This window comes from Echiichthys vipera, assembly GCF_963691815.1.
Source record: "Echiichthys vipera genome assembly, chromosome: 23".
Taxonomy (NCBI): Eukaryota; Metazoa; Chordata; class Actinopteri; order Perciformes; family Trachinidae; genus Echiichthys; species Echiichthys vipera.
Window position 1 is genome coordinate 12,936,797 of NC_139848.1, and position 12,136 is coordinate 12,948,932.

General features: G+C 40.9%; 1 protein-coding gene across 7 annotated transcripts in view; it reads left to right on the forward strand.

Moving 5' to 3' along the window:
- Positions 1 to 12,136, forward strand: part of dmd (dystrophin) — a 350,545-nt gene that overhangs the window by 234,317 nt on the left and 104,092 nt on the right. For all 7 annotated transcript variants that reach the window (XM_083937926.1, XM_083937922.1, XM_083937924.1 and 4 more), the window contains exons 44-48: positions 321 to 473; positions 2,211 to 2,381; positions 10,119 to 10,241; positions 10,629 to 10,801; positions 10,903 to 11,038. In XM_083937926.1, the coding sequence (XP_083794052.1) occupies positions 321 to 473; positions 2,211 to 2,381; positions 10,119 to 10,241; positions 10,629 to 10,801; positions 10,903 to 11,038 (756 nt within the window). The remainder of the gene's footprint in view (positions 1 to 320; positions 474 to 2,210; positions 2,382 to 10,118; positions 10,242 to 10,628; positions 10,802 to 10,902; positions 11,039 to 12,136) is intronic.

Here is a 12,136-nt window from a genome sequence, read left to right on the forward strand (position 1 = left end):
CAGACCCGTCCCAGTAGCCTACAGAAGACTGGAGTCTGTTTGTGCGTGTTTGAACCCATCCCCTCCAGCAAATCGCACCCTCAAAACAAGTATTAGAGGAGTTTGACTGACAGTTACTGTTAGCCGTTAGCGTTAGCCGGTAGCGTTAGCCGTTACAGGTAAGTGAACTTACCGTAAGTTACCGATCAAGGAGAACCGTAGCCATTTGGGCGTGCGTTTTAATGCTGTTGAACTCCTTCATCTCAGTCCATGGAGGGAATGCTTATATATATATGTGTGTGTGTGTCTGTGCGTGTGTGTGTGCGCGTGTGTTCATGTAGGACCTGCGTTTAATGAGGAACAGGAAGGCGATGGCCATCGCCCCCCAGTGGTACCAGTACAGGAGGAAGTCACATGACCTGCTGGCCTGGCTGGACGACATCCAACGCAGCGTTGACCAACTACCTGACCCCCCCGAAGGAGAGAGGGTCAAGGTGATAACACGCAAACACATTCACGCTCACACAGACATGTAAATAAAAACACTCTTACGAAGCTCGATATCCAACCTGCTGTTTATCTCTGTCTTCCTCATCGTCCCGCTCTTCGTCTCACACTGTCTGTCCGCCTCACGATTTGTGCTTTTACTCTTTTTTTCATTCTACATGTTTCCTGTACATGTTAACAGTGGGACCAAAACTCTTTCTTCCCTTTGTTTCATACCTCTCCTCTTCCACCCCTGCTTTTGGACAAATGGATGGTGTCAAGGCTTTTGCCATTATTTACCTGGGAAGAGGACTTTCTGAATATTTGTTCCTCGTATCTATTGAAATAAATTATCGCAGATCAATTCTTCTCCCCGGTAGGAGACTGCAGCTTTATCTTGTTTTTTTGTTTTTAGTTGGGAAGATATTGTGTGTAGCATTTTCACATCAATAAATCATGACCTAAATATTTATAGAACAGAAGTATAATTATTATTTATTATAGCTTATTACTACCGACCTGCATAAGTATGTACCACCGAGTTTCATCACTTCACAGTGCACAATAGCTGTGAAAAGAAGGTAAATGTTTATTATAATTGGTTAAAACAAAAGCCAAAATAGCATTTATAATCAGTACATAAGCAATTAAATGCTTTAAAACACACCATAACATTGTATTTGTAAGTCGATTTCAAAAATGTTAATTCATCTCTTTTTCAACACTTTTCCTGTGAAGCATTTGTAAAATTAGAGCTTCACAACACAGTTATGACAACATATAAATATGTTTTCGTATTTTATAGTTAAATTAATTATAAAACTGTATATTTATTTTGTTTGTTACTTTTAGCACTTCACTATGAACTAAACTATAGTTGTTCATATTGGTGTGCTGATAATGAAAGCATTTATTTCTTCACAAATATAATACGCTCTATAATATATCATTAACTGACTATAAACACCAGTTGTTTTTTTAGTATGCAGTGACTTCACCAAGGTATCCAGATTACTTATACATTGATGATAATGCTACATACTGGTTCGTCACCTTGGAGCTCCATTTTAAATGTGCCCATGTGGAAAAGGTTTGACGGAGAACCCTGGACTCCTCCTGTTTTTCTGCCCCCACCCTGATTCTGTGTGTGTGTGTCTTTCATTTTCAGATGATCAAAATGACATTTCGCTAAGTGGACGTCTGACTCGCGCGCCTCAGAGTCACCTGTCATTGCCGCAACTGAGATTTTCTCACTGTCTGTCCATCTGTCTGTCTGTCTGTCTGCTCATCTATCTGTCTTTCTCTCTCCATGCTTCTTGTCGGCCTCACACTCCCCAGTTCACACACTGCAGTCTGTAATTTTGAAAAGGACCAGTGTTTGTACTCCTTCTAAATGTAAATAAAGTCTGAAGGCAGTGTGCGCCTCCTAATTATAACACCCCTTTCTTATTTTATATGAATTGCTGAAATGGAGATACATTCAGTACAACACCAACACACAATATGAATCCCTTGTGTATGTTTGACACTTACAAACATGATATCTTGTCCCTTTTATTAATGTATTGTGTTTTTGTTGGAGTGTGTGCTAGTGAGTAAATTATTATTTTTTATTACGTATTAATCGTGAGTGTGTATGTGAATGTGTATTATTTGACATCCACATGCCTCTCTGTGCTTAACCCCACCCCCCCACCCCGGCTCAGCCAATAGCAAGTGACCTCCTGGTTGATTTCGTCCAATAGGAAATTGGCTCAGAGTTCGACAAGAAGAAGGAGGAGCTTAACGAGGTGCAGGGCTTAGCCAATCAGCTCTCAGAAGCTGGAGCCGCCAATCTAGTGGAGCCCCGCCAACTCCAGCTCAACACGCGCTGGGTTGAGGTGGAGGGCAAGTTCATACCCTTCAAAAGGCAATGTGTGAGTTTCAGTAAGCACGACTTCTATATTCACAGTATCAACAGAGAATACTATACTAATCAGACCAGTTCATAATACTAATATTGTTATCTAAGCTCTAAACATTTACAAAAAACAGCCTTTCTATGTAGGTAAAACAGTTGATTTCATTGACTTTGAGCATGACATTTGCTTGAAACGCTTCTAATAACAATTAAGTGAAATGACGTGGCTAGATTCCCTTTTACAAATAGTTATAGAATCCTTAATCCACACAAATTGTGCAAGTCAGGGGCGTTATTAGTATGCACGTTATGCCTCACAAGTGAAGAAAAAAACAAAAAAGGTTTCATCAAGGTATATTCTAATTCCCTGTGCAGTTTCATTTTTGAGCTGAGTACAGGCCACGAATGATGCCAACACCTGTCAACCCATTTTGGGAAAAAGATCTATCGCCTTTCTTGCCAACAGTTAGAAGAGACTATTTATTCCACCGTCTCTCACATTGAATTTATATCAGTCTTCTCATCTAACTGTCGGGAGAAAAGCAAATGAGTATATTTTACAAAATAAACTTATATCTATTCATCTATATTAATATATGTCTTATTTAAAGGTTAGTTGGTGTTGTTCTTTATTTTTCTTATTGTCAAAAAATCCCACGAAAGACCAGAACCAACAAGTCTGTCTCATGAATGACATAAACCTTTCAGTGATGGTAATTTCATAAAGTAGCTGGACACTGTAGTTCTGATAATATTACTCAAACGGGAGGAAATAGTGCATTTGTTGTAAAAAATCATCCCAGGCTTTTTTTAGGGAAATACACTCATCAAATTAGCCATTGAGACAATTATTTTTCGTGTACGAAGTACTAACAGAAAAATCCAGGACAGACGCTACCAGTTGCTAACAGCCAAATGCGGCTAACACGGAGTAGCTCGGGGCGGTGAGTTGGACACATTAAAACGTCTATTTTAACCACTAATATTGCTCCAAATAACACCGAACCTCTGCAGTAGCATGAGAAGAGTCCCTACACATGAAATGGAGCACCAACAACGTAGTTAGGAAACCTGGAGTTTAATAAGAGTGTTTTAAAGACTTACCTACTGGCCCCTGTACCAGCTCCTCTCATAGTAAAGTCCATTCAAGTAGATTAGCAAATGCAATTCAAAAAGAAGGAGCCCGTTGATGATTAATTCCAGCAAACGCTGTGGTTTGTGGCAGGTTTGGTGATATGTGGAGCAGTATTAGTGGTTAAAAAAAGCTGTTTTAATGCATTCAACTTACCGCCCGAAACTAATCAGTGTTAGCTGCATTTGGCTGTTAGCGACTGTCCCGGATTTCTCTGTTAGTAGTTCGTACATGGAAAAAAATTGTCTCGATGGCTTATTGAGCATATTTGCCTAAAAAAGAGCCTGGGGAGATTTTATGCCAGAATTTCACTTTAATACACATTTGATGCCATGGTAAGCATTTGGGGCAGCAGGACGATGCATATGGGACAAAATATATCACCCAGTGCAACTCTGTGGCTCACTGATGCGTTTTGTATAGTTTTTGATCAGCAAAGGAGCTCGATGGCACAGAGGAAGAAGATATATCAGGATTTAATACCCACTCAATGCTTGGTAGTATCTACATTCCTTATTGCTTTTGGTCTTTCCATAAGATTGGTGACAATAACAGAAAATATTGGACACTCCAGACATATCAAATCAAAATTGACTGACACTTAATATGAAGTTCTAACCATAACTAACTATCCAAGTAAGATATTTTCTTCTTTTTCTTTTATAACTTGTTTTTGAGTTTTAGACACATTTTTTTTTACATTTTTTTTACATTATCATAAATTAAACATACAAGACAGGTCCCCAAAAGACTAGATAATTAGTCAACTAATTCAATAATATAAGTAAAAATAAAAAACATTCAAAGAGACGGACATAAACAAGTTACATTTTTTCATTAATATTAGCCCACAGTTAGTTTAAAATCTGAATGAAATTGTTCCCTCGAAAATAAAGTATGAGTTGCTTTTTTGTTTTTCTTTGCTGCATTTTCATTTCTCATGTCTTATGTGTACACGTGGAGCACGCTCACATGTCTGACTCTCATTGGTTGCTCTGTCTGACTCTGTGTCACCGCATGCCCCTCTTCCAAATTCTAATCACACCCTTGCAGTTCCCTGATCTGCCAGTCACTGAAGATGTATGTATCCTATGTTAACCTGTCACATGAATCAGCCACATACACTTATACCACACGGCATCCACTTGGACAAATACACATCCAGACTTTTAGGAATGCGTTTCTTCAGGCGCACTGAGAGGAATCGTGGGCACATATTTAGTGTTATCTTTGTTTACCAAGAGACCACAGACTGAACTCAGTGATGTGCTCCTGCTGAGCTGTTTTGACACGTTGGTGCATTGCTTAAGGACTCTTGAGCAGTAATTGGTGCACGTACTTTCCCATACTCTCCATGCTGGGTGCTCTAATCACACCAGAATGTATGCTTGCAGGTCACTAGTTATTCTGTTCATCGGGAAATTGTAGAATGATGAGGTTAGAGTTTCTGTCATGGGTGTCCACAAAGAGTCTTTTCCCACAAACTTTGGTACATTTTAACTGACGAGTCATTCTTTCAGATTTTATCATTAAGGGAAATTTTGACAGGAATCCAGGAATTCCTAGATTAAAGCTGAGGTCGGTAACTTTTCAATGAAAAATATGGTGTGTTTTTTTTATATATTTGCTGAAACTGTCACTGTATCCTAGTAATAGTAGTATAAAACCCTGAGTTGCCTCAAACGGAGGTAGGTTGGGGTGATGGAAGGGTCCTAACACACAGGACTTTCTCTTGGGGGAGCGGGGTTTGGTTCCCAGGCGGGGACTGTTCATGTCCCAGTCTTCATGTCATGGATGTGCTAAACCAAACCACAGCCTTTATTCTAACCCTAAAAAAAGTTGTTTTAATGCTTAAGCATAACTGCCAACTTTTGTTCGCTAAAATCGGTCAAGTAACGTTTTCCTTTGCCCCGTTGTTGATGCCAACCACAATTGGTCCGGCGGCGGTCGACTTCCGTTCTGTCCGCGTCGTTTTTCATGCAGAGTTTTACGTATTTATGTGCATTTTTCGTACAATGTCCTACGAACCTGTTAATGAGAATACATGGCAGCACAATGACAGACAGACAATCTGTGAAAAAGTCACGTATCTCTACCTCCACCTTCTGTTCCGGTCTGTTCCCAGAACCCTCTACGTTTTTTGTCTTATGACATCGGCAAGATTTGACCACGCCTGACCTACAAACACCACTCAGAGTTGAGCGGTCTCTGAGGCAGTGTCAATCACTGCCCTGAACTCAATATTCTGTTACTGTTTTCCCTGTTTCTCCGATAAAGTGTTTTTAGAAACACATTTTAGCGTACCCTTTAACTGTAAAATGAGAAATTTTATGACCAAGTCAAGCCCAAACCAAGCCGCACCCTCCATCCTCCTGGATGAACAGATTCTCTTTGTCTCATTTAACCGCTAAAAAGTACACTAAAAGCGTGTCTGAAAACACTTATTTGCAAGTCATATGCAATACAATAACAGAATCTTGACTCATATTTGATTCGATATGCCTAGTTTCACTGTTTGATCGGAGTTAACGAGCAGTCATCGACATCAGAGACTCCTCAGCTCTGATTGGTTGCACAGCTGAATCTAGAAGCTGGCATTAGGAGCAGGAAGAGAGGTAAAGCAGCAATACTCTTTCACAGATCGTCCGTCTACTTGTGCTCTCGGCATATAGTGACAGTTTCAGCAAACACGAAAAAAAACAACCCAGAAAGTTATCGACTGAATTTGACCTTCTGCAAAGAGCACACAGTCTATGTTGGTACCAAGATTGCAGTGCACTGCTGGATTGGCAATATTGACTTCAATACCAAACCAACTCAGACAAAGGAATAGCCTCAGCACATGCCAGTAAAAGTCCACCTTGCTGCACTCGTCCACACTACACACTTTGTTGCAAACTAGCACCAAAATAGGGCCCTTAGTCATTTTCTTTTCCTCTCAGTGTCTGAACATCAGGTTATCAATGTTGCATGCTATATATTTAGCATATTATAAAGACAAACACTGCAATGTTGCGACCTATCCTCACACAATGGTTATGATAAAGACAAATACAGTATAGATGTGATGTGTATTCAGTCCAAGTGGTCTAGAAGAAAGAAAAGAGAAGACCAGATCATGAGAGCGAGAGCTATTTTGAGTTTCTTTCCTGGCTTAAACAGCTTTTGGTCTGCAGTCACTGAAGACACGAATTCAAGCCTTAAATTTATAAAGCAATCTTTGTGTCTGGAAGAGTGGCGAGTCCAAAAAGCGCAACGCCCACACTGGTTTAGTTTTTAAGACGCTGGGAAGGAATCTGTGTTTGCTGGCGGTGTAGACAAGACTTCTAAACAAGACTAGAATAACTGCTCGGGCCAGACGTCCTGGTGAAAGTGAAACATTTCCGACCCACTAACATTAGTGTTTTAGCTGTTTTAGCTGTTTTAGTGTTTCGTTGCCAGCTTCCATTTGAGGATGTTTATTTTATTTAGACAAACCACATTTGACTTTAAGCCTCTCCTTCTCATCATCTAGATCTGCTCTGCTCTTAACACACACGGGAATCACAAACACATGCACACAATGTCAAAAAGACTCCAAATGCAACATTAAATGTGTGAGCAGGTGGGTCTATATATTTGTGTTCACACTAAGAGCCGGTTTGGGCCTTTTTTAGGAATGTGATTTATCAAAAGAGAGATTATAATGTGTGAGTCTGTTACACTGGGTTAAATCGATTAGTTGCAACACTCATCCCTTTGCAACTCTAATAATGTTGTCATTATTCAGTCATGGCAACAATATTTCCCTAAGACCTAAACTCACACGCCCGTACATACATTGAAATGATTATTGGTCACTGGAATAATTAATCGTCCATACTTGCTGTCCAGAGTCGGAGGACAAAATCCGCAGTCATAATTGTAAAAATTCAATAGCAGTAGTTAAATAAAATCAAGTGGGGATCTTCTAAAGTTACAGCCTTTATGATGCCATATTCTCTCTGCGTTTGAACAGTGTCTGTTCCTCCAGATAGCACTTGCTTAGTGGAGGAATAGGAATAACAAAAAGCTGGTACTAAAGTTTATACTAAAGAGTCTGTAACTTTGTAAGATATAAGTGGCAGAAGAACTCAAATCCCTTAATTAAACTGGGACTAAGTTGAACTCAACCAAAAAAAAACACTAGCTCTTCAGTACATGTTATGATCAGTATCTTATAGTGGCTACTGTTAGCTAACCGCTAGGTAAATCAAAGCAGCAGAATAACCGTTTAGTTATCGGCTATTATTATAGGTTACGGTATGTATTTACGAGTCATTATTATTGATGCATTAACATGGAAACAATTGACCATTTTGCCAAGGTTGAATTTGGAGAATAGGCAGAATACCGCCATCTAGTGTCTCAACATCGTAGCCGCAACAACAAAAAATAATTCCAGCAGTCGGGTTGCCAGATTTTTTTGCTGAGTGTGTCAGTCGATCAGCCTGCGCCATGTCAGTGATGCATCGTACAGGGTAACCACTAATTTGGACTAATCAATTAATTTAATTAACAACCGTGGTGTGCAATCGATTAGCTAGCTCTCAACTCGAAATGATTCCTTGTTTCTGTAGCCTTTAATCTTTACGCCAGTACAGTATGTATTTGCAACCCAGTATGACAGAGCTCTCCATCTGTAGCAGACAAAATGCTTATCGTTATCAGGGAAACTGGGAAATTCAAAACTCTGGCCTTCCATTTCACTTCATAACACACATATGCATGTCAGATGTTGGATCTGTAATAACTTTACTGCTGTGAAAAAAGGCAGTTAAAGGGGCACTCCACTGTCTCCTGTGGCTCTGGATTTTTGTTAAGTCAGATAATGACCTTGATGACGTCATCGGGGTTAACTTGGCTTGGGGCTAGAGACTGACAAAAACATGCTTTACAAACTTGGCTATGGACTTTTAAAGTAGGCATTAACTAGGAAGGAAGGGTTTAATGAGAGATGCTATCACGAACAGGGAATGAGTCCTTACCCCAAGTTAAGGAGTTCAAGTACCTCGGGATCTTGTTCACGAGTGAGGGGACGATGGAGCGTGAGTTTGGCCGGAGAATCGGAGCAGCGGGGGGCGGTGTTGCAGTCGCTCTATCGCAACGTTGTGACGAAAAGAGAGCTGAGCCAGAAGGCAAAGCTCTCGATCTACCGGTCAATCTTCGTTCCTACCCTCACCTGTGGTCATGAAAGCTGGGTCATGACCGAAAGAACGAGGTCGCGGGTACAAGCGGCCGACATGGGTTTTCTCAGGAGGGTGGCTGGAGTCTCCCTTAGAAATAGGGTGAGAAGTTCAGCATCCGTGAGGAACTCGGAGTAGAGCCGCTGCTCCTTTGCATTGAAAGGAGCCAGTTGAGGTGGTACAGGATCATCTAGTAAGGATGCCCCCTGGGCGCCTCCCTAGGGAGGTGTTCCAGGCACGTCCAGCTGGACGGAGGCCTCGGGATCCCCCAGTTAGAGCTGGTTAATGTGGCCTGGGAAGGGAAAGTTTGGGGTCCCCTGCTAAAGCTGCTGCCCCCGCGACCCGACCCCGGATAAGCGGATGAAGATGAGATGATGAGATGCTATCACGTTGCATTATGGCAAACGTAGTTTTATAGCTGTATGACCCACACTATGAACCAAAAGTCAGGATATCTTGGCCTCTGCTGCCTTGATTTTTACTATATTTTTTTCTTTTGAGTCCCCAAACTTTTGAGAGTGCACAGGATTATCCTTTTGATGATTCAGAAGTAGAACATATAATTCCATCAGCCAGAAAGTGGATCAGCTTGTGCACTCCCCTCCACCTGTTATTATTACTGTCACCTGGACATGGACAGTTATTTTGTTTCAGGCGGGGGTGGTTAACTGGAAAATGTTATTTAATGGGAGAAGTGATCGCACAAGGGACGGGAGCAAAACAATGAGGTGAAGTGAACAGTGCCGAGAGTTAATACCCCAGTTTCTCTGCACTGTGGCAGGAGTTTCAGTGGTAGAGACAGCTTTATTTGCTATTAGTATTGTGTATCATGGTCAGGGCAAACATGCAATTGAATTCAATTGCTTTTTATACAGTTGAGTCATAATCGCAGGCTGTGAGTTGACGCCACTTTGGATTGGATCATGATCTACAATAGGAGTGTTTGAGGTGGAACTTTCAGTGAAACATCACATCTGTATCTGTATCTGATGGCTTTGAAACATGCTGGGGCTTCATTTGTCAAAATTTAGGTCCATCCTCTGAAATCTACACTTTATACAATAACTCATTTACATATGTTTTATATATTATACACTACACAATTGTTGTATATAATTATTCTGTAGATCTGATTTAGATTTTCTCATATTTTTTAAAATACATTGATTTCAATGACTTGCTTGAACCTATTTAATAGCCACGTCCCAGATCACTTATCCTAATCTGTTAAAAATCTGAATATACCCTCTTAAATCTAGCTTTGATGTGTTGTAGAATTAACAAGCATGATATCAAATATAAATTGTTGTCGTATGAAGTCAAAACACTTGATTTTTCTGATCTACCTCTCTACTGTGTGTGTGTGTTTGTGAATATGTGTTGGTGCTTACTCCTTCCTGTGTGTGTGGGTGTCCAGGAGTACCTAACAGAGCTGCAGGCGTTGCTGCGTTCAGTGTCAGAGACGGACTTCAAGCTGAACTCCCCTGAATACTGGCCTGCAGCGTATTATAACCTGCCTCAGCAAGAGCACTGCCTGAAGGTCAGCACTTCTTTAGTGTTTCTGTCTGAGAGCCACACACAATATTTCAAATCAAAGATATAGTTTTTTGTAAAAATGGTATATATTTTTATTATGTTTTTGTTTTCTTCAGAGAGGTAAAGTATGTGGTAAGGAAGGGCAGTTTGGCATACTGTCTTTTGAATCTGATGGCTGAGATATAATGCACATTTAAAGGAATAGTTCAACATTTACGCTTCTTTGCTTTCTGTCGGAGAGTTAAATGGGAAGAACGATTCCAATCTAACGTCCAAATCTGTTCAATATGAATTTACAGCCAGTTAGTTAAGTATAGCATAAATAGTGGAAGCAGCAGAAAACAGCTAGCCTGGCTCTGTCCAAATGTAACAGAATCCACTTATTACGCAGGAGGTGAAAGGGGACATTGATAAGTTGCGAGGCCCAGTGGAGGGAGCGCTGGGCCGCAGAGAGGAGATGGTGTCTGGGGCTCGGCCTCTGGAGGGACAGAAGATCCAGGAGACCGCTGTCCTCCTCAATACCAACTGGGACAAACTGAACAGGCTTTACCAGGACAGACTGAAGTAAGGACGGGATTGGAGGGATGTTACATAACTGCATGACTGTTCACTCATTTTGTGCACACATTGGAATGAAAATGCGTTTGTCTTTTGTGCACATCAAGGCGTTGGCAGGATTGCAACTCCAAGTGGCAGAAGTTTGCTTCAGATCAGAAGGCGATGGAAGAGTGGCTGAATGAGGCTGAAAGCGCTTTGAAACTGGCCGAGAGTGAGCCAGCAGGACACAGACAGCACCTCAGGGTAACAAACACACGCACACACACACACACACACACACACACACACACACACACACACACACACACACACACACACACACACACACACACACACACACACACAAACATTTCTGTACAAATATAAAGACCCAGATAGCTGTGTATTCCAGCTGTGGCTTAGTCATATTCCGTCTCCAGTGTCCGACACTGTAAAAGGGCCCTTAAGCAAGGCACATCAGTCCAAACTGCTTAGGTCTGAACTTTTTATATTTATTTTTCTTGTTATTCTTCCTGCACAAAATAGGACATATCGTGGCCCAACATGTCATATCAACCCATGATTGGGCATACAGCACGTGACTCAAATTGTGTCATCACGATTCATTTCATTTTAATAAAAATAGATTTAGCCATGAGTTAGCCAGAGCAGATCTGGGTTCAGCAGACAGCAACAGTCTCTTTACAGAATGAATGGAAGCCATTAAAGGCAAAGATAAATAAAAAAAAAAGCACTGTTATCTCGTACGTAGGAGATAAACGCTGAGGCTTAATTAGGTTTTGAGGGTGAGAAATCGTCATGCGGAATGAAGTGCTACGATACAAAGGGAATTTAAAGTTCAGCAAAATGCAGCATAAACAAAACTACAATGTCTGTAATACATGACGGGACTGTGCATAGGGGACGACTTGAGTTAAATAGTGTAGATATAAGGTCCTTTTGGGAGGAGACTGCTTGTTCCAACCTCGTTGGTCTACGCTCTCTACCAGCGGCCCACATGGCTACTCAATATTCATAATCATAACCTTGCCTTTCAGGGCTTCCGTAAGAGTACATAAACACATCTAATTTAGGTAGCGCAAATGATGTATACAAATAAAATGGAGTCGTGTCAACTTATAACTACTCAACATAACTACTCACCTCTAATTTAGAAGAAGAAGAAGAAGAAGAATTACTTTATTTATCCCGCAACGGGGAAATTGAATTTTTTCACTCTTATTATTAATCATGTTACACACACAGGCCCAAAATACACACATGCACAGACAGGACCTATATACATGCAATTAAGGAGAGATGTTAGAGCGAGGGGGCTGCCAGTGACCAGCGCCCCGAGCA